This window comes from Cheilinus undulatus, linkage group 5, assembly GCF_018320785.1.
Source record: "Cheilinus undulatus linkage group 5, ASM1832078v1, whole genome shotgun sequence".
Classification (NCBI taxonomy): domain Eukaryota; kingdom Metazoa; phylum Chordata; class Actinopteri; order Labriformes; family Labridae; genus Cheilinus; species Cheilinus undulatus.
The window spans coordinates 45,633,649-45,655,589 of record NC_054869.1 but is presented as its reverse complement, the minus strand read 5'-3'; the positions used below and the strand labels follow the sequence as shown (position 1 = coordinate 45,655,589).

General features: G+C 40.0%; 1 protein-coding gene across 1 annotated transcript in view; it reads left to right on the top strand.

Annotated features, from left to right (window-relative positions):
* dnah10 (dynein axonemal heavy chain 10) overlaps nt 1-16,237 on the top strand; it is a 63,513-nt gene extending 47,276 nt beyond the window's left edge. The window contains exons 59-80 of the mRNA XM_041787514.1: nt 356-537; nt 669-805; nt 885-1,102; nt 1,265-1,486; nt 2,066-2,213; nt 4,337-4,616; nt 4,707-4,936; nt 5,023-5,296; nt 5,706-5,810; nt 5,937-6,091; nt 6,173-6,327; nt 7,409-7,592; nt 8,159-8,359; nt 9,505-9,714; nt 9,940-10,035; nt 10,131-10,302; nt 10,427-10,558; nt 10,871-11,082; nt 11,163-11,330; nt 13,938-14,118; nt 14,243-14,388; nt 14,480-16,237. Coding sequence (XP_041643448.1) covers nt 356-537; nt 669-805; nt 885-1,102; nt 1,265-1,486; nt 2,066-2,213; nt 4,337-4,616; nt 4,707-4,936; nt 5,023-5,296; nt 5,706-5,810; nt 5,937-6,091; nt 6,173-6,327; nt 7,409-7,592; nt 8,159-8,359; nt 9,505-9,714; nt 9,940-10,035; nt 10,131-10,302; nt 10,427-10,558; nt 10,871-11,082; nt 11,163-11,330; nt 13,938-14,118; nt 14,243-14,388; nt 14,480-14,626 — 3,955 coding nt within the window. The 3' untranslated portion in view covers nt 14,627-16,237. The remainder of the gene's footprint in view (nt 1-355; nt 538-668; nt 806-884; nt 1,103-1,264; nt 1,487-2,065; nt 2,214-4,336; nt 4,617-4,706; nt 4,937-5,022; nt 5,297-5,705; nt 5,811-5,936; nt 6,092-6,172; nt 6,328-7,408; nt 7,593-8,158; nt 8,360-9,504; nt 9,715-9,939; nt 10,036-10,130; nt 10,303-10,426; nt 10,559-10,870; nt 11,083-11,162; nt 11,331-13,937; nt 14,119-14,242; nt 14,389-14,479) is intronic.
* Nucleotides 16,238-21,941: the final 5,704 nt, after the last annotated feature.

The window sequence follows — 21,941 nt, the reverse complement described above, 5'->3', positions numbered from 1 at the left end:
ATCCATGTAATACATGTGTAGAGCACTGTATTTAAAATGAAGTTCAGTGTGAGGGAGAGAGAAATAATGTGCTGCAGCCACTGCTTTGACTTGTCAATCAACCGTCTAAAAAACTCGGATGGATGCAAAACAACGCCTAAAAAATCACACAGAAAAAATGTGATAGATGCAAGTTTCAGAGTCATTGTGCCAGCAATTTTAAGACATCATATCTTTTTCCTTTTTTGATATGAGCAGTTAGTTACTCATTTGTTACTAAGTAAGTATACCAATGCCAATATTCCTTAATGTATAGTGCTATCACTAATTCTATCTCTTACCTTTTTCTGCCCTTTCCTGTTGGTCCATTGTAAAGATCCTTCTTCAAGCCACCCAAACAGGTGCAGGTGATTTGTGAGTGCATCCTGGTCATGCGTGGCTACAAGGAGATCAGTTGGCAGGCAGCTAAGGGAATGATGTCAGAGGCGAACTTCTTGCGCTCCCTGATGGAGATGGACTGTGATTCTATAACTAACAACCAGGTCAAGACTGTCAAAGGTAAGTCTGCTTCATTATCATTGGAAATTTGCCTCTAAAATTCATAGAATAATACCAATGGGCTGTGTAGGATAGAGGTATTAGCATGTGGTAAGCAGTTGTTTTCTGACTTTATTATTTCCTCTGACTAGGCTTCCTGAAGAATCTCCAGACGAGCTTCGAGGAGATGCAGGCCATCAGTAAGGCTGGATCAGGAATGTTTAAGTTTGTAGAGGCGGTCATGGGCTACTGTGATGTTGCCAGAGAGATAAAACCCAAGAGAGAGAAGGTAGGGTTATGTTTAGATGTGTTGTGATAGTCCAGAGGAAGATGAGTAAATCTAACTGCACTATGTAATGTTTTTGTAGGTGGCACGCTTGGAAAAGAACTTCTTTCAGAGTAAGCGTGAGCTAGAAGGCATTCAGAGTGAGCTTACTGATGTCCAGAAAGAACTACAGGCTCTTGGTGAGAAGTACCACGCTGCTGTCACTGAAAAAGGGATGCTGCAAGAGGAGGCTGAGCTCATGGAGAGGAGACTGGTAGCTGCTGACAAACTCATTTCAGGCCTGAGCTCTGAAAATGAACGGTGAGGCTCAAGACACAACACTTAAGTCACAGCACCTGCAAGAAGGAACCTTAAAATCCCTGCAGAGATCTGATCTGTTTTATCAAATTTAATTTAATTTATCGCTTTCTGTCTCCACCTGTCTCTCCTTTCACTCACCTCTTTTGACCCATCCTCACACAGGTGGACACAAGATTTAGAGGAGCTGAAGCAGCGGCGTGTGCGCCTCCTTGGTGACTGTCTGATCTCTGCTGCTTTCCTGAGCTATGAAGGAGCTTTCAGCTGGGAGCTCAGGAATGAAATGGTTTACCAAGTATGGGTTAAAGATGTGCAGGAGAGAGGCATCCCCTTAAGTCAGCCTTTCAGGATTGAAAACCTTTTAACTGATGAGGTTGAAATCAGCAGGTGAGGTTTACTAAAGGTTCTGAAAATTGAAATCTAAGAGGACAGTTAACAAATGTATATTTTGTTTTTGAATGTGTAATATGATTATAAGAACAGAAGTAACAACACAAGAACCCAGCAACATGAATTGTGACCAAGAGGGCTAATTATATAGGCACTTACAAACAGCCATAAACGGGTAAAAGCAATCAAATGAGAAAAAAAACAATAAAATGGAACAATACGAAGGCAGTGAAATAGAAATCGTTAAGGGGAGCAATACATATACTTTAATAAAAAAGCCATTGAAGCAATGAGATGAAATAAAATTTGTAAGAATAGATGAAACCATTAGTTAAAGGAAACAAAAACATCAGAGAGCAACAAAAGGAAAAATTAGGAGAATAATGAAATTAAGGATGAATAAAATTAATGTAAGATAAGGGAAAAGAAAAGGAAATGAAAAAAGCAGTAAAGGGGCCAACATAATTTTTGGCAGGAAGCATGGTTGTCACATATACAGTATTGGGACTGTTCTTTTTTGGCATTACCTACCACTCAAAATATGGCTAACATGTCAATAACCTCTCTCTGTGACAGATGGGGCTCTGAGGGTCTGCCTCCAGATGAGCTGTCAGTGCAGAATGGAATCCTCACCACCAGAGGAAGCCGATTTCCAATGTGCATCGACCCTCAACAGCAAGCCCTCAACTGGATCAAAAAGAAAGAAGAAGACAATAACCTCAGGGTACAAAATAAAACTGGCAATACTGTTAATATAGTATTACAGGTTTTTTCACAGACTAATGGAATAGTCTGGCAGTTGGAAAAAGTAGCCAGCTAGGAGGGTCCAGGGCTCTGGAGGCCCTGTCTTACTCTTTCTCTTTGCACCATTGACAGGTTTTCTGGTACTTGTGTGTCCTTGCTTTAAATCCTTAATGATCAGTTGGCCTGTGTAATCACCCATAATGTACAGAGTGGTCCAGCCACTACTAATAGGGCAGTGATGTCACTGTACTATCTAGCTAGTTAATGCAGCATCTACGTCAGAGCTTCTGCAGAAATTTTTTGTCAAAATGACTGTTAGTCCTCAAGAATTTTGGCCATATAGAACAACTACCAGCCATGTGCTTTAACATTGTTTTGCTGCATTTAACAGCAGCAAAACACATAAATCAGAAACCCTGCTTCAAGTCTGCGCTAAAACATGTTTCTTTCTGAACCTGAAGAAAAATGGGCACAGTACAAACCTAGCCAATAGTGAACAGAGTAATTGTTAACTTATTATTACAGCCTGACAAATATTACTCAGGACTGGACCTTAAATGACTGTGCAAAGACTTACTCTTATATGTCTTTGTGTAAGTGGTTTTAACAAGCAAATTAAAAGCTATGTAGCTTTTCCTTACACACAAGCAGTCAGTTGCACAACATACACATAAATTTAACACATAAACAACAACAGCGCTCAGCTTTGCCAGCTAAGCATCACTAGCACTGTTAGCTGTAAGTTAGCCTGTTAGCACATTAGCTGCCACCATAATTTAGCTGCTGACAATAGCCAAATACCATCCTCCACTGAAAACACCAACAAATCATCCAAACAAATAAATAACCAGTGCTCCATTAATCAGACACACATTTGAAACTCTGCATTTCAAATGAGAATGAGTCTTACTGTCAATTGTCCCGTATTAGTCCTCATGATGATGTCAACTGTAACCTCCACTGTAAATTTCACTGATGGGGAATATTTTGGTTTATTTGGATTAGTCCTGAAAAGACAAAAGCGTCCACAGTGTATAGTTCGGTCCAGTCATCCTCTCATCGATGGCTCTTCCAACATTGCTGCTGCTTATTAGACAGGATGTCCTGAGTATGAACAACCAGCTACGGGAAAAAGAGTTGGGCCCCTTACTGTCAGCTCCAAGCGGTCATTGCCATTCTGAACAAGGTGATTCTGTGTTGAACTCAGTGCCACTTTATGTTAGAATTGGTCATAGGTAGATTTACCCACTCATTGAAGGCCAATAAGACTCGTAAGCCTTTTTCTCCCAGCAGCCCCATCAGTGTTTAAGTCGCTCAGCTGTTTACAGTTCCTTTTGCTTCAGCTTCTTTAATACCTGCAGTAATGATGAATTCAAAATCCTCTCATACTGCCTGTTTTATTGAACCGTCATATAACCAGGAAACCCTGATTGAGATTAAAAATGTCCTTTTCAAGAGTGTCTGGGTAAAAATTTCCCTGCATAGTTTTAGCTCTAAACTCCCTTGGAGACTTGTTTTGTTTGAGCCATCCCTGCTGATATCATGAATATTCACAGGCCTCAATTAGCCATGTGCTTGCTGCCTGAGTAGATAAACAACCCCAGCACTGCAAGGAAAGTAGGTGTAGTAAAATAACTTTGAGTTTATATTAAGGGATTCTTGCAACATATTTTCTAGGTAACACAATATATAATATGTTCATATTCACTATTTCTTTATCTGCTAATTGACATATCTTCAGCTGGCACTTTGACCATCAATGTTTTTATCTGCCAGATTTCCACCTGTGAAACTGGCCAAAGACCGGCAAATGCCGGTTAATAGAAACTCAGATCTATATATATGTTAACTATGCTCTCATCCCCACGCTCACACTGTGAGGGGCAGCGATGACAGAGACATACTGAAAACTGTCTTATGATTATAAACAAAATCAGGACCTGTTGGTCAAACTATTCTATCAAGGCAATGGCAGGACATATGCTGTAATTAAATGGAAGTGGCCAACAGCTGGTGCTTGTGGAAAACCTTGATACCATACAGAATTTTTCCTCCATTTTTCAGTCTGACAGAAAACTCACAGCATGTTTTTACTGTTCCCAGATCTCATCTTTCAATGATCCGGACTTCCTGAAGCACCTTGAGATAGCCATTAAATTTGGAACCCCATTCCTTTTCCAAGACGTGGATGAATACATTGACCCTGTTATTGACAACGTCCTTGAGAAGAATGTGAAAGGAGCAGAGGGCAGACAAGTCATCCTGCTAGGCGACAAGGAGGTCGACTATGATCCAAACTTTAAACTCTATCTCAACACCAAGCTGGCCAACCCAAAATATTCCCCATCAGTGTTTGGGAAATCCATGGTTATAAACTATACAGGTAAGACCCTTCGATATTTCAACCATAGTTTTTCTCCAGATCTCTTAGACACATGCACATGTGACTCTAATGTGTATTTATCACACATAGTGACACTGAAGGGTCTGGAAGATCAGCTGCTGAGTGTGATTATGGGCTTTGAGAAGAAGGAGTTGGAAGAGCAGCGTGAGCATTTGATCCAAGAGACGAGCAACAACAAGAAGCTGCTGAAGAACCTTGGTGACTCGCTGCTCAGAGAGCTGGCCACATCTACAGGAAACATGCTGGATAACACTGAGTTGGTTTACACCTTAGAGGAAACAAAGTCAAAATCCAGTGAGGTCAGTTTATCAACAAGATACGGTGAAGACAGCAGTTTTACTGAGCATCCCATGACTAGTTGATTCATTAATGTTGTAATCCCCAGGTATTTGAGAAACTAAAGCTGGCAGAGAAGACAGCCCTGGACATCGATAAACTTCGGGATGGTTACCGACCTGCTGCCAAACGTGGTGCTATCCTGTTCTTCGTACTGACAGAAATGGCTCTGGTAAACAGCATGTACCAGTACTCTTTGGCCTCCTACCTGGAAGTGTTTGACTTTTCTCTGCGCAATTCTCTGCCCAACTCTGTCCTGCCCCAAAGACTGAAGAACATCATGAACACCCTGACATACAGTGTTTACAACTATGGGTGCACAGGTAACAGAACAATGATTGACCTATTGCTAGGTTAGTCTTTTTTTTTGCCGGGCTCCCTCCCATTTAAAACAACTGAAAATACCCTGTGATAGGGGTGCACAACTAATTGATTCACAGTCACAATTTTGGTCATTCACAATCACTGAAACAGGATTGATGGCAGTTATTTAGATTTTTATCAAATGTGTTCAACTCAGGAGTATGTTTAAACATCAAATTGGGGATTACTATATAACTGCATCATTCACAGTTCATTTAACAGTTAGCCTGAGTGAACACTCAGCAACACTAGCTAAGGGTAGAGTTTTTTCAGCGATGGATAAAACAAAGTATTAATGATTACTGTGTCCATTTAACAACCTAATTTTACTGTGTCTGTTTACAAACTGATTTTACTACATGTCCTCAGGCCTGTTTGAGAGACACAAGTTACTCTTTTCCTTCAACATGACCATCAAGATTGAGCAGGCAGAGGCCAGAGTGCCTCAACAGGAGCTGGAGTTTTTCATCAAGGGTGAGAAAAACAGAGAAGTTTAACACTTTTATTATTTAAGGGATTAAAGGGATCATAGGCAAGAAGGGAAAAGCATACAGTATATATGCCACTACCTTTAAAACAATTTCATTATTTTCTTATTAGGAAATCCATCCTTGGAAAAGAGCACACGTAAAAAGCCCTGTGACTGGCTTCCAGAGCAGGGCTGGGAGGATATGGTGAAACTTGCTGAGCTCTTTCCTGAACAGTTTGGCTCTCTGCCTGATGACGTGGAGAAAAATGTGTCTGAATGGAAGTTTGTAAGTGACCGCAGGGACTGGAATCACCATAACCATTATACTTCATCTATGAAGTGTTTAACCATGATTGTTTTTCCGCAGTGGTACGACTTAGATGAACCTGAAAAGGCTCCATTCCCCATGAAATATGAGGAGAACCTGTCAGCCTATCAGAAGTTGCTTCTGCTGCGTTGCTTTCGTGTGGACAGAGTCTTCAGAGCTGTAACCAACTATGTCACTGTCACCATGGGTGAAAAGTGAGACTGATTTTATTAAAAACTTAGGATTCAAACATTCACATAAACAACAGGATCAGAGCCAGAAGTGTTAAAGTAAATGAGGTTCAGGAAGGTGCATGTGCATCAGGCAGCTATCCTCATTTTTTCAACCATTTTATATGGGAATTTAGAATTAGGTTACCGAGATATCTGTACCTCATTGGGGCAAAAGTGAGTGAGAACAGTGGTTCTCACCTGGTGGGTCGGGACCAAAAAGTGAATTGCAAAGCTCTGGGCCTCGAATGTGTGCCAGAAAGAATATGTGGCAAAATGTCTATGTACAGACAGTCAAGTCATATATGTAATTTTTGGGGGGATTTTCCTATGATGACAAGTAGATTTCAGTTTTTGTGTCAAAATTTCTTTTTATCGAACTTCTTTTCTTTGGATTAAAAAGCTGATTTTCCCAAGATAATGAGGAAATTCCCTGAGAAATTACTGGTCCCAACCCAGCAGTTGAGAACCATTGCTTCAGAGCCATCACCATATTTTTAATAGTTACTTGTTCTCAGTGTGTCCTCATTATTCTAAACCCATTATGCAACATAAATAACTTTTTCTTTTACTGTCTCTAAAGAGCAGAAACTGTTTGATGTTTATGTTTTTAATAGAGTACAGGTTTATATTTAGATCTGTTCACTTACCAAAAAGGAAATAGAAAGCAACATATGTGGTTCCACATCTAGATTTATTTATAAAAACACAGATAATTTAAATTTGTTATGCAGTGTTTTAGGTATTTTAATACTGCAGTGTGTGTTTATGCTCTTTAAAGTAAAACAAATCATTTGGTTTGACTACAACAAATGAAAAGTCCATGTTGTGATTAGCAGGGTTACTTTGTTTTTTTATCATGTACTTCTTTTGCATTTATCTTCATACTACTTTACAGACTTTTACAATCCTGAAAAGATTTGTGTCTTTTTTAAAAGAAGGCAATCATAGTAAAGTGTTCACTGTGGAAACAGGATAGTGTTTCTGCTGCAAATGTAATAATTCAACAATTATTTCAACATGCATAAACTGAGCCTTTTTTTCCAATTTTTTTTTTTTGTGCTAGATATGTCCAGCCTCCTGTGATCAGCTATGATGCCATTTATAATCAGAGCACACCTTACTCTCCTATCGTGATCATCCTGAGCCCCGGCTCTGACCCAGGAAGTGACCTTATGAAACTTGCAGAGAGGTCGGGCTTTGAAGAAAGCAAGATCAAGATCCTCGCCATGGGCCAAGGCCAAGAGAAGGTACTTAACATGAAAAATTCAATTTTCAGTCTTTTTTCAATCATATGTGGGTATCAAGAGTATCTACAACTCACAAAATTGGCAATAAGCCAACACAGTCCATTGTTTGTGGTCCACCTATGTCTAAAAACACAAAATCAAAGGATCTGTCCAAAATCTGTGGCCCTTGATACATCACATTGACTCATTCTAATAAAAGCTGCCCCTTATTTGTCACCTCCACCCACTGAGCTCAACCCAAAGCCATTAAAGCACATAGCTGCCTCCTATTGGTAGCCCCCACAGAGACCAAGGGCTGGAGTGAGAAGGAACTCATTGCATCTAAAGAGACTAAAATATAGAAAGGCTGTTATAACCCTCTCTGGTGCTTGATATATTACCATATTGTAACTAAACAGAGCACAGATGTTTTATTTAGACCACAGGGGTCTGTGTCAAAAGGTGGCATTAAAGGGATATATCATTTCCCTTTTAACACAGATAAGAAGATTTCCATATGGCCTTGCTATGTAGTCACAACAACTACCATTAAAAAGTGAACTGGGTGACTTTCCTCTGCGATGCAGGTGGCGCTGCAGTTGCTGGAGAAGGCTGTGGTCCGTGGTCAGTGGTTGATGCTACAGAACTGCCACCTGCTGGTAAAATGGCTCAAGGAGCTGGAGAAGTCTCTAGAGAGGATCACCAAGACCCACCCCAGCTTTCGTCTGTGGATCACTACTAACCCTATCCAGGATTTTCCCATTGGCATACTGCAGAAGTCCCTAAAGGTGAAACACTCGCCACACACATCTGTTTTTTTTTTTGTTTTTGTTTTTTTTTTGTATATCATCAGTAACATTGGGTTTACACTTTTTGGTTGTAAGCATAAGAAAAGTGTCAGCTTTTGCATTTGCTAAAGAAAGGACTGTTCTTTCCATGAAAATAAAAGCTTTTGATGTTTCTTCTGAAATAAGAACTATCTTTTACAGAAGTTTTACTGAATCTGATTTAAGTAGAAATGTTGACAATAATGCCTTTATCTCAATGCAATTAAGCTCCATTATTAGAGCATGACTTTTTTTTAAATTGCATTAATCTCATACTTTATTGACCCTTTTAAGCACACTTTGGTTTAGCCACTGCAGCGTCTCCCTGCAGGAACAGTGATGTAAAATAAGCTCACCATTGCTCTCGAATGTCTCATTTCAGTTAAAAAAACTCACAGACAGCTCAGTGGACAAGTCAAAAGTCACCTTAACCTTGTTTTCAAACATATACCTTTTTACTGTTACCTTTTTCTGTGGTTAAGTTCATTTCATAATCTTCATCTACCTGAAGCTCCTTATTTTCTTTCTTTTTTTTAAAGTAGGTTTGAGAAAGAACAAAAATCCAAAATGAAACAAAAAATTTTAATGTTTTGGAGTGTTTTTTTTCCTGGCAGTTCCTGAGGAGGGCTGATGCTTTACTGGATGGTCCAAATCATCCACTTCAGGGTGATTTTGAGCTTTTGCCCTTAGTTTGTCATTTTAGAGCTGCTGTGAGAAAAACTGCATGACTCCAGATTTCATTTATCCCCAGTGTAACTCATTGACCAAATAGGAATTAGTCTTTAAGTTCATCTTCTTGCACTATTATTGCTAATTTGCCCGCCTCATAATTGTACTTTGTATTGTTTGGTGGCCAATTCCATTTCTGTACGATTGTACTGATTTTGTTGTTTATTTTGTATATTGTTCTTTACATTGTGTCCAACTGCTTAGCCTTTTTAATTTGGCCTTATTTAACTCTTGTTGTCCTCTCTGTGTATGCTGACTTCTCTGTGCTCCTGAAGCTAAATTAATTTCCCCTTATGGGACAATAAAGAGAATCTTGATGTGATTTTAATCTGAAACAAAATTTTTTACATTTGTCAATATGTTTAAATTGTGTGCAGGTGGTGACGGAGCCTCCTAGTGGTCTCAAGCTGAATATGAGAGCCACATACTCCAAAATCTCCCATGAGGCCTTGACTGAATGCCCACACCCAGCCTTCCGCAGCCTGGTGTATGCGCTCGCCTTCTTCCACGCTGTCGTCCAAGAAAGACGCAAGTACGGCAAGATCGGGTGGAATGTCCCCTACGACTTCAACGACTCAGACTTCTTTGTAAGTGGCAGATTCAAGCTAAAACAAGACAGCATAACAAGACCAGCAGGTTTTTATATCTTACACAGTTTGGTTACAAAGTTGGTGCTTGACGAAGTGATTAATATCACACTGCCAAATAGAGCCTCTTTAAAATTTCTCATCTCACAGATTTCTTTTGAGTTTCATGTTTTATCAGTTATTTTCACTGTTCTATGGTTTAATCACTGTTAATGTTCTCAACAGGTGTGTATGGAGATACTGAACACCTACCTGACCAAAGCTCACAACCAGGGAGACAAAAAAATTCCCTGGGGAAGTCTGCAGTACCTAATGGGGGAGGTCAGGCTGAATTTATTTTGCTTGAAAAAGGGAAATATCTATATTTTTATCCAGCTTGTTTTCTAAGTTTCCTTCATCGGAATACTGGTTTGTAGGTGATGTATGGCGGGCGAGCTATAGACAGCTTTGATCGCAGAATCCTGACTGTGTACATGGATGAGTACTTTGGAGACCACCTGTTCTACACCTTCCAAACCTACCACTTCTTCAGCAACAAGGATGTAGCTTACAAAATCCCTCCAAATGGACCGAAGAGTTCATATGTTGGTAAGTTGAATATTCGTTATGTTTTATAAGTGATGGGAATTCTGGTTCTTTAGTAATGGGTCACACCGGCTATCCATACGCTATCCATAAAATAAATCAACTTACCTTGTCTTCTCTGATTCAGATGAGATTGAGGACATGCCACTGGTGAACACAGCAGAGGTGCTGGGTCTTCACTCCAATGCAGACATGGGATACTACACGCAGGCTGCTAAAGATATGTGGGCTCACCTCATAGACCTCCAGCCTCAGACTGGTAGGATTTGCTGGAATAGCATTGTTCATTTGTGAGATTAAAATGAAATGGAAAAAAATTTAAATGCCATATTTTTTATGTGTTTTGGTTTGATCCTGTCCTTTCTGTTTCTGGTAGTGAGGGAGTCTAGATCCTAATTACATTTATACCCAGCACGAAGTAGATTTGTGGTTCAAGCTCAAATGTTTGATCTATGTTGGATTTTTGATTTCTGGCTCAGTGTGCCTGACTGCCTACTGCAGGTTCAATTTTCTTTGGGATATTAAAGCTGAAGTTGATTTTGACTGTAGGTGCATGACTGTTCTTCCACAGGACAATCTGTTGGAAGCATCAGCAGGGAGGAGTACATCAGCCAGGTGGCACAGGATATTCAGAACAAGCTGCCTGTTTTATTTGACATGGATGTGATCCGTAAAAAGTTTGGAACTGATATTACCCCGACCTCAGTGGTTCTGCTTCAAGAACTGGAGAGATTTAACAAACTGGTGGTTCGAATGCAGCGCTCTCTGGCTGAGCTGCAGAGGGTGAGGATGAAGAGCTAAGGCCAACTTGTTTCTGGGTAAACAAACATACTAGAGTTGTTCTGATTCCTTTTTTTCCTTAGGCACTGGCTGGAGAGGTTGGTATGAGCAGTGAGTTGGAAGAGGTTGCTCAGGCTCTTTTTAACGGTCACATCCCAGACATCTGGAAGAAGTTGGCACCTGACACTCTGAAGTCCCTCGGCAACTGGATGGTTCATTTCAAGAGACGATATGAGCAGTATAGTTACTGGGTGAGGATTGACACACTCTGTCAAAGATAAAACACATGTACAACCATCTGTATTAATCTGCAACTACATCAGAATTAACAAACCAGGTGATTATACTTGTTAGCTATTCTGTGTACTCTGAGTGCCTGATACCACTATTACAGATACTATTTCTTTGCCCTGTTGCACCAGCTATTTGTATTTTCTGTTTTGAGTTAATATTTTTTGTTCACATTGAAAACTATGTTGAAGCTAGTGGTGCTACAATGTAAATTGTGTCTGTGTTAGGTTAACACCTACAGTAGACATAAACTGCATCTTAATTTGCAGAGGACAATGCTTTAAGTCGGCGGTACACAGTACCGGCACTTTTAAATTTTGCCCCTTGGCGTACTGGGACTTCTTCCAGTGTACAGGCCCTTCTCATCAGTTGCCGGTACGCTCTCCTGTCCTCTTCACAGCTGACAGTTTTAACAGATGATTCATGACAGCATCTAAATAGATGCATTCTAGTGCTCTTCCAGCTGTGTACCATGACATTTTTCTCTGTACACAAATCCAGCTGAACGCACCTGCTACCTTTGGAGGGAAACCAGAAAATAAATCTTTCGACTTTTCTGGACAGTGACACAGCACGAGAGTGCAAACACAGCACCTCCTCCACCGAGGAGCTTGATGCTCAATTGACACCTGTTCGGACTGCCATTGAACGAGACATCAGCAATAACAATATTTAAAATGTCCGACCAGACCGCTGGTCAAAGGATCCAGGGCTGTAGTTTTGCTCAAAGAACAGCTGACTCACTGGCAAAGACAAAGAGCCTGGATATTTAGTGGCAAAGTCAGCTCACAGACAGAGCAGAGACTCAGGTGCTAAATCTCAATCTCCTCCCTAAACCTTGAGCCCTCATTGACTAAACTGACTGCACCTGGAAAGTGATTGAGTGCATGAGGCTGCAAGGGCTTAAAGTGGTAGAAACAGGAATGGGACAGTATTTTGTTTTTTGTTGACAGTCGGCATCTTGTAGATCTAAAAACAAAGATAAACACAAGCCGGCCTCACTTATAGACCTATTTTCTCAGTGGATGAAGGCTGTAAGTATATATAATAAACTGACAGGAAAATACTTATTTTTTGTAACATCCACCCCTTTTGCACCTTCCATGTTTTTTTGTTTACTATTTCACTCTTTTCACTTCCCTGTCATATGTCACAATACAATGAACTATGGGTAATTCCCTCATGCTAAGTCTGCAGATATGCCCACTCACAGAAAGGGTGCATGAAGGGTTCAAAAAGTCTGTGAGAGAGCCCTCACGCACTTTATGATTTTACAGTGGGACAGCCCTAAGTCCTAACGGACTTAGCGGGAGCACGCCTCAAAGTCAGCGAGTGTGTGAGTGTGGACATTGAGATTCAGCCAAGGTGTCAGTGAGAGGAGGGGCTGATTAATCTCTACATTTGGTGGTGACAAGGAAAAACTACTAAATTCACTTTAATGAATATTTCTATTTCATTTAAGAGCCTTTTTGCTTTCTATGTATATAATTTTGTTTTGTTTTGTAAGTTTTTATTTAATAATATGTTTTTTAAAGATTTATTTTAGGGCTTGTTGCCTTTATTTGGAGGGGACAGGACACAGTTGATGGTGCAAGGAATCATGAAGAGAAAGTCAGGAACACTGGGAATGTGAATCACTAACATTAATAGGCTTACTGACCACAAAATAATCTAGTATAGATGCTGAGTCTAGTGGGAAATTTAATTTTTCTTATTTTATTTAAGGAGCTTCATTGTTTAATAGTGTGTCTTCCCCACAAATACGTAGTTTATTTTTATGTAATTTCCACATCCATGTTGACAATGATCAGCTTGCTGATAATAAAAGTGACAGTGGGACATTTGATCCATGTGGATTAGACTTAGAAGTGACTGTTCTTGTTATTTCTTTGTAGATTAAAAACAGCCAAATTATAAATCATGTATAGCAATTCAGCTAAATTACTACTAAGATTTGATTTTGTTTGATATCGCCCAAATTAGGTCTGTGGTTGTGTGACACTCTAACAACAGGTGATTAAGAAGAGTACCGGCACTTATTTTTTCCACTTAAAGCTCTGGCAGAGTGTTACATCCAAACTAATCAAAATATTTTTGTAGTCTCATTTTAAGCCATGTATGCCCCTATGATGCTCTTATTTCAACTACGAATGTCAAGGAGGTCTGATGGGGGATAAGGGGACTCCTTATCATGCAGCAACTTTGGACAAAAAAAGAATCGACTCCTTTTGCAAATGAAGATTTACATTCAACCAAGGTTATGTTTGAACTACATGTAGCTGTTGCAACCTGGTATTGATCCTTAACCTCACCTTATACTCCTAAAATAATTACTGTTCATTGTTTCTTACATGCTCACACTGGGATATTCATATATGTAACACATAGTAACACATCATTCTCTCTCTTTCTTCTCACTCTTTTCTTTTTTCTCTGTGTCTAGTTTGCTTGTTTAACTGATGGCACTGATGTCTAACTATTTCACAAACTTCCATCCCATATCCCTTGTATGGTTTTCACATTATGGCTGAGTGAAAAAGAAGAATTGTGTATCTTGTGTTAAACAGGTGGATGAGGGAGAGCCAAAAGTCATGTGGCTGTCAGGACTCCATATCCCAGCATCCTATCTGACTGCCCTGGTCCAAGCAGCTTGTAGGAAGAACGGCTGGCCTCTGGATCTGTCCACTCTATACACACAGGTGACCCAGTACCACAGTGATGATGAAATCAGCGACAGGCCTGGACAGGGTATGAAAACACACTCTTTGCTCTATGATTGTAAAGACCAAGGTTGTCAACATTTTTAACATCATCCTAAATTTCCTCCCCATACAACATCCCTGCATGTCAACAATGGTGTTTCTCCTTACAGGGTGCTTTGTGTCCGGCCTGTATCTGGAGGGAGCAGACTGGGATGCTGAGAGGGGCTGCCTGGTGAAGAGTAAACCAAAAGTTCTCATTGTTGAGCTGCCTATTCTCCAAGTCATCCCCATAGAGACACGCTGCCTGAAGTTACAGGTGGGTATCACTGCCTTTACAATCCTCTGTGTGACTTACAGTATGACAAAATCCACAGCTCTTATCTATTTTAATTTGTTTTGTACCACAGAATACACTGAGGACACCTGTGTACACCACATCCCTGCGAGGGAATGCCATGGGTGTTGGGTTGGTGTTTGAGGCTGATCTGTTCACCCCCATGCACATGTCCCACTGGGTGCTGAGTGGCGTCTGTTTGTGCCTCAACACTGACTGAAGATCCTCCTGTTTGTATCCTGTTTGAGGACTGGGTGATCACACCCAGTGATCACAATTCATTATTTTAGCCCACTGGCAGTAAAAGTATGCAGTATTCAGACCCTCTGCACTTTAATCAGTTTCTTACGTTGTGGCCTGATTTTTGCAACTTTATGAAAAATACAAAACTGAAATATGGTATTGACATAAGTATTCACACCCTTTGCTAAAACACTTGAAATCTACCTTAGGTTCCTCCCATTTGCTACACCTCAACTGGAGCCCACCTGATGGTAACTTAAATTGATTAAACATGATTTGGAAAGGCTTACACCTCACTATAGAATAACTTAGAGACGGGATTGTTGCAAGGCACAGATCTGGGAAAGACTACCAAAATGTTCTGTTGCACTGAAGGTTTCCAAGAGCACTGTGGCCTCTATAATTCTCAAATGGAACAAGTTTGGCCTACCAGGACTTTTCCAAAAGCTGGTCGCCTGGCCAAACGGAGGGGAGGAGGCCCTAAAATGGGAGGAACCTGAGCTAAATTTCAAGTATTTTGCAAAGGGTCTAAATACTTGGGTAAATGTGATATTTCAAGTTTTTAAATTTTTCGCACATTTGCAAAAATTTCTAAAATTGTGTTTTCACTATGTCATGATGATGTATTGAGTGCAGATTCATGAGAATGTAGGTTTTTGTTTTGTTTTGTTTTGTTTTGTTTTTTTACTGTTGCATCAGGCTGCAACATACAACAATTTAAAAAAGTAAAGGGAGTCTGAATACTTTCTGAATTAACTGTATATCTCAGTTTCCTTTTTTCTTCAAAGAGATAAATTGTTATTGCAATACTAATAATATAAACTTTGATAAGACTGTAGTAAAATCAGAGGGAGCACTGTCTAAATTGCACAAATACATTGGCCATATTTAGAAAAGTAGATGAGGAAAACTCATGGCTGGCTCCATCCTTTTTCCAAATGTTGCCAACACATTTGTGCAATACAGAAAGTGTGCAAGATTTTGCTTGTAATTTTTGATGAGAAAATAACAAGAAATTGCCTTATATTGGATGGCTTAGACTTTTGTTGCTGTGGAATCAAACAGCTTTCCCTGTAATTCTGTTTTTACCAGTAATATAAATGCTTTCTGAATTGAATCCTCTGACCAGAAAGCATTTTACTGTTGGAGGCTTTTACTGTAACCCCTGTTGTGCCAAACATTAGGCTTGGCATTTTTTTTTCAGTTAACATAAACTATATTGATATAAACGACATTGCTGTGCCCTAAATCTCATTTAAAATATATCAGTATGTCTTCATAGTTCAATATATTGCCCAGTCTTATCCTGTTTCCATATTTACAATACTGTACTTCCTGTCTTCTTATAAATGCTTTTACAATGATTTATTCCTCTGATTCCTTGGCCATGGATAGGAGATAATTTATGATAAGATGATTACATGTTTTTCTAAATAGATTGAAGAGAAATACAGAGGAATCTGGATGGTATTTGGATCATCATTTCAGTCTACATGTTTTTGCCACTAGATGGCAGCACATGACAGCACTGAGCTCTTCACACTGGGCTGCAGCTCCAGGGCTTTGTCTACTGTATAAAAAGCTTCATTAGGACAGGATCTTTTACTCTAAAGTCTATATCTGTTTTTTTCATTCATTAAAGTGTGTAACAAAATGCATTTGTTTTTACTTTCCTGAACTTAGATTGATGCAGAACATTAAAGCTGAAGTTGTAACGAAAGCATAAACTGCTGCATACAGTGGAAAAGTTACCACTGACCAAAGGTTGCTAAAGTTTTCCAACTGACTGAAGTAGCTTTTCTGCTTCCCCCTGCTGTATAAATAGCAGCGTATTCTTTTCTGTAACATTTAGCAAACAGATCTGGTGCAGCACTGAGTAATTGAGGCTGCTGAGGTCAGCATGAACAGCAGGTGAGGTTTACTTTAAAAATCAAACAGTCCCCCGGAGGAGCTGGCAGCTGGTGTTGCAGTGAGGTCACAGAAATTAAAACTGCAAAAGTTTGAAGCCATGGAACGGTTACATATATCATGTAGCTTTGTGAGGGGGCAGCAGTAATCATGTGCTGGCTACAGACTCAACTGTGGGGAGTAAAAAGTGTCACATTCACTTCAGATCACTGCCCGGCCTTTCATTTCCGTAGCGTGTCACTCCTTTGGCTCTAAACTGGAGTTAGTTGTAGATCAGACAGGAATGAGCTGGACATTTAGTCTAAGTTGCAGTTTGGGTTGATCGCCAACTCTCTGAAACGGCAATACCAGAAACTCCAGGATTTATCAGGTAGATTGAATGGAGCAACTCAGTTATTGGATAGAATAGTTTTAATTTGTAGCGGTCGTTCTCCTGTACTCTCTCTCGCATCATGCATGATGAACCAGCCATAAACTTCCAGTATCTCAATCTAAGTCATTCAGAGGTGGACTTGCTGGTGTGTTTGGGATCCTTGTCCTGCTGCATAACACAAGTGTTCTTGAGCTTGAGGTCACAAACTGATGGCCAGACATTCTCTTTCAGGATTTTCTGGTAACAGGATTCATGGTTCCATCAATCACGGTTAGTGGTCCTGAAGCAGCAAAGCAGCCCCAGACCATCACACTACCACTGCCATGTTTGACTGTTGGCATGTTGTTCTTTTGATGTAATATTAGTTTACTCCAGATGTAACAGGACACACCTTCCAAAATGTTCAGCTTTTTCTCATCAGTCCACAGAATATTTTCCCAAAAGCCCTGGGGATCATCAAATAGTTTCTTTTGTAAAATATGAGACGAACCTTTGTGTTCTTTTGGTCAGCAGTGGTTTTGGTCTTGGAACTCTCCCATGGATTCATTGTTGCCCAGTCTCTTTTTTATTGTTGAATCATGAACACTGACTTTAACTGAGTCAAGTGAGGCCTGCAGGTCTTTAGATGTTGTTCTGGGTTCTTTTGTGACCTCCTGGATGAGTTGTTAATGTGCCATTGCAGTCATTTTGGTAGGCCGGCCACTCCTGGGAATGTTCACCACTGTTCCAAGTTTTCTCCATTTGTGGATAATGCCTCTCGCCATGGTTCGCTGGAGTCCCAAAAGTTAAGAAAAGGCTTTTTAATCATTTCCAGGCTGGTAGATGTCAATTACTTTGTTTCTCATCTGTTCTTGAATATCTTCAGATGGCGCCATGATGTGTTGCTTCTTGAGATCCTTTTGTCTACTTCACTTTGTCAGACAGGTTCTATTTAAGGGATTTCTCAATTCAATTGATCTGGCAGTAATCGTGCAAATACTTCTCAAAGCACTGTATTTAATATATAGTTTTAGTTGGACTAACACAGTCATTCAGCTTTCTCTAACTTCATATGTTTTCTGACTACTGCACTGACTAGAGACTCAACTGAGGGAAACTAGAGAGAAAGCCTGTGTCTCTTCTCTGAATGGCAGAGAGTAAAGGTTTAACAGATCTCTTTTCAGCTCAAACTGGTACGACTATCATAAAGAGAGAGGATCGGGACACATTTATGAGCAAACACAGAAAGGGGCGGTTGTGTTTCCCTCTTTAAAAGAAGAAAAGAATGGAAAGCTGTTCAATGAACCCTCTCTGCATTTGAGAGAGAAAACCTTGAGTAAATGCACACCTTCACAGACAAAAGGTGCTGTAGCTTTCTGTTTGCACAATAGAGGGGAAGGAATCTATAGAGGCAACCACTTAAGAACGGAGGAAAAAATCCTCTGAATGGAGCCGACCCCTCTCCCTACTCAGAGGTCAAAATTATTTTCAGCTGCTTGTGACTGCAGGGATTTATATTAACCCTAAAGTGCTCCAGTTCCTGCTTGGCACTGCTGCCTGCTCACAGTGGACTCGTAAAATACCAAGAGTGCCCTGAAACAAAAAACTCTGACACATCATTTTGCAGCCCTCCCCCCCGAACCCAAACAGTTTCCGTTTGTTGTGATTGAGAGCAGGTGGGCTTACTCAGTCCACTAAAGTGCACGCTTTGCTTCCTCTGTGAAGTAAAGAGAGGATGATCAGTACCAGTCTAAATGCCCTCATGTGAGCGTCAAACCCCAACTCAAACCAAACTGAAAAGACTCAAATCCAAGCAAGTCTAAATGTCCAAATACGCTTATTTTAAGCCACATTCATCATTCAAGTCAAGATAAACATCTTACTTCAAGATATAAAACACAAATTCAAGGCCTGTATGGCTTGCGATGATTACAAATATCCAGGTCTGTAGCTGGCTTAGTGGAAGGAGGGGTTCCTTTTTTCAAAAGTGGACCTTTTTGCAATTTTTCCTCTGTTTTTAAATCTGAGTGTCAAAAGCTATGCCACACTTTGTGCAAAACACAATTATCAAGAGAAGGGAGTCACAAAATTGGTGCTTTTACCAACATAAGAGTGTTTGTTTGGTCTGTATGCTTCATGTTGTGGGGTTAATTCAGAATTCTTGACTGCTGATATTTAAATGGGGGAAAGATTTATTAATATGTATATATGTTTTGTGATGATTTGTGGCTCTTCTATGTCTTAATTTCAAATATTATTCCCACAGAAAACCTTAAAAAAGGGGAACTTTGACCTCAGAGTTAGCCATTGCAAGTCACATTAATCAGTTTGTTTCCCACATTTATACAGTAGGCTTTAACTGCCAACCTTTACTTTTTTGTCTGTTTATTTTTATTGCCCTTATTTGCAATTTTTGTCCCTCTCACTTTTATGCCACATTAAATCAATTTTTGCTGCTTTCAGTGCATTTTGCCACTTTTTGCCCTTTTTTTGTCACTTTTATCTAGTTTTTGCCCCTTTTCCCCAGTTTTTGCTTTTTTTGTCCTGCTTTTTGCAATTTGCAATTTTTTCCCATTTTTGCAATTTTTTGGACACTTTTCGCCCACTTAAGCTGCCTTTTGCCATTGAATGCCACTTTCCCCCCTCATATAAGCCACTCTTTGCTGCTTTTCACCCATTTTCCCATCTTTTTTGATGCATTTTGCCCATTTTAGTCACTTTTCACTTATGTTTTGCCACTTCTTTTTGCCGTTTTTACCATTTTTGACCCAAGATAGTGGTTCTTAATGTTATTTCCTTGAAGCTTGTCTACTCTTATCTAAGATCTTCATGGAGAAATCAGAGATTATGGTCAAAAAGAACAACAATTTTGCTTGATTTTATTGATAAAATCCCAACAAAATAGGCCTAAACACACCTTTTCTACCAAAAGATCATTGTATAGGCCAGTGATTTTCAAACTTTTTTTGCACAAGGCACACTGAATGTCAAGCCAAAATCTCAAGGTGTTGCTCAGATTCACAATGGCACACCATTTGGGAACAACTGAATTACACAAAAACATGCTAAAATTAACAATTTTTCAGCATACATATCAGCTATATCAACCTTATGTTGATTAGAGCTATATGCTGTAGCTAATCCAAAACTTTTTGCACCTGTTATAACTCATTTTACACCAAATGCTAAAAAAATAAGCATATGTAACAAAAGTACAGTAAGAAAATACCAGATATACTACAAAAAAATCATTTTCAAAGAGGCTGTTTAATTTTTTGATAGTTTTATAATCATAGTAACCACACATGGTTGTACGAATTCCTGCAGCACACCACGCTATTTGAGAACCACTGCTGTAGACTATCCATTAAGTGTGTAATCATGATTTTTTTTTTACAATATGAGCAAATGTGATCCAAGCAGGTAGAATCCTGTGCTCTCTCCTGAGATTCCTGGTACCTCCCCAAGAGTTGTCCGGACCTCAGGTTGGGAACCAATGCTTTGAGATATTCAATCTGATTCCACAATGGTGTGATCTCTAAACCATCCTGTTACAGGCTTGATATCTGCCAGTGCAGCCAGAAAAATCTACTTGTTGAGTGTTTTGAAGCGACCAATTTGGAATCAGTGTCACATTTGTAGATGAAACACATTGGTAGCAAGTGGGGAGAAACATGGACAAGCAGATGAGATCCCTGGTTTAAGGAAAAAAGTCTTATAGTGGCCAGAATAGAAACGCAAAGAACATAAGCTCTATTTCTTTAGAGCACCATCATCACAGATGCTCTAGTAGGCAAAAAGCAGACATTCATGTTGCATGGATAATAAAAGCCGCAGGATTCGCGTTCTGTGTCCACATCTAGTGGTTTTAACACTGACACCACCCTCAACTTCAGTTTAAGAGTGTTTCTTCCGGCATCTATTTCTTCTGGGTTATGAAAATTGACCTCTGCTCTTCTCGGTATAATCTTTAACATCTTTTTTAAAGTCAGTTTATTAAGGAAATATCACCAAAACATGAAAACACTGTGAAGGATTCTGTCCAGCTGTCCATCCATCCATTTCCTAGACCAGTGACTGGGATGACATATAGAGACAGACAACCAGAAACTCTCACATTCACACCTACGGCCAATTTAGAGTCACCAGTTAACCTAATGAGCATGTTTTTCGTGGTGGGAGGAAGCCGGAGTACCCGGAGGGAACCCATGCATGCACAGGGAAAACATGCAAACTCCACACAGAAAGGCCCTGACCGGGAAGCAAACAAGCCCCTGTCCAACAGTATACCTGGAAAAATTACCCGTGAAAAGACTATTCTGATCAGTTTCTCAAAGGTAGAAGAGAATATGTTGACAAAGCTGGCATAATCAGCTCCGCCTCTTCTTGAATTTGATTGGTCAGTGAGGGAGAAGCGACAGTGACTAGTGTAACACTGTTCCAGATGTTGAACTGAGAGCGCTGTAGACGCAAATACAGCTGATACTGCGGGCGTTTTTTAATGTGCCTGTTGCTGAGCACTGGAAGCACTGGACTAGATTAATTTTGCACTGAAAATGAGCGCTGTAGACTCTGACCCTTATAGCGATTAACATTGCTCTGATGCAGCTAGCCCAGTGGTTAGGTGGTATTCCACATATGCAGGCTTTGGTTGAAGTCCGGCCGGTGGCTTCTTTCCTGTTCCCAGACTCTGTCCCTTGTCCTGCTCTATAATAAAAGTAAGAATAAAAATAGATATAAACCTTATTTTAGAATAATAAATAAAACAAATAGTGAAATTATTAACAGAGTTGATACCAATTCAGGTCAGGTCAGGTATGTGAGCATATGCTGGTTTGGCACTTTGCTGCATCAACCTTAGTCCTGTACTGCTCTGGCTTCCTGATGGCCATCATCCAGGCCTCCTCCAGGCCCATGCCCCATCTCTTCATCCTCCAGCTGCCCCCTCAACAACGCATGTGGCTGACAACCTGGTTCAGCTCACTGGGTTGTGGGCACCCAGTATGTGGTGAGCTTGATCAGGCCCAGGACA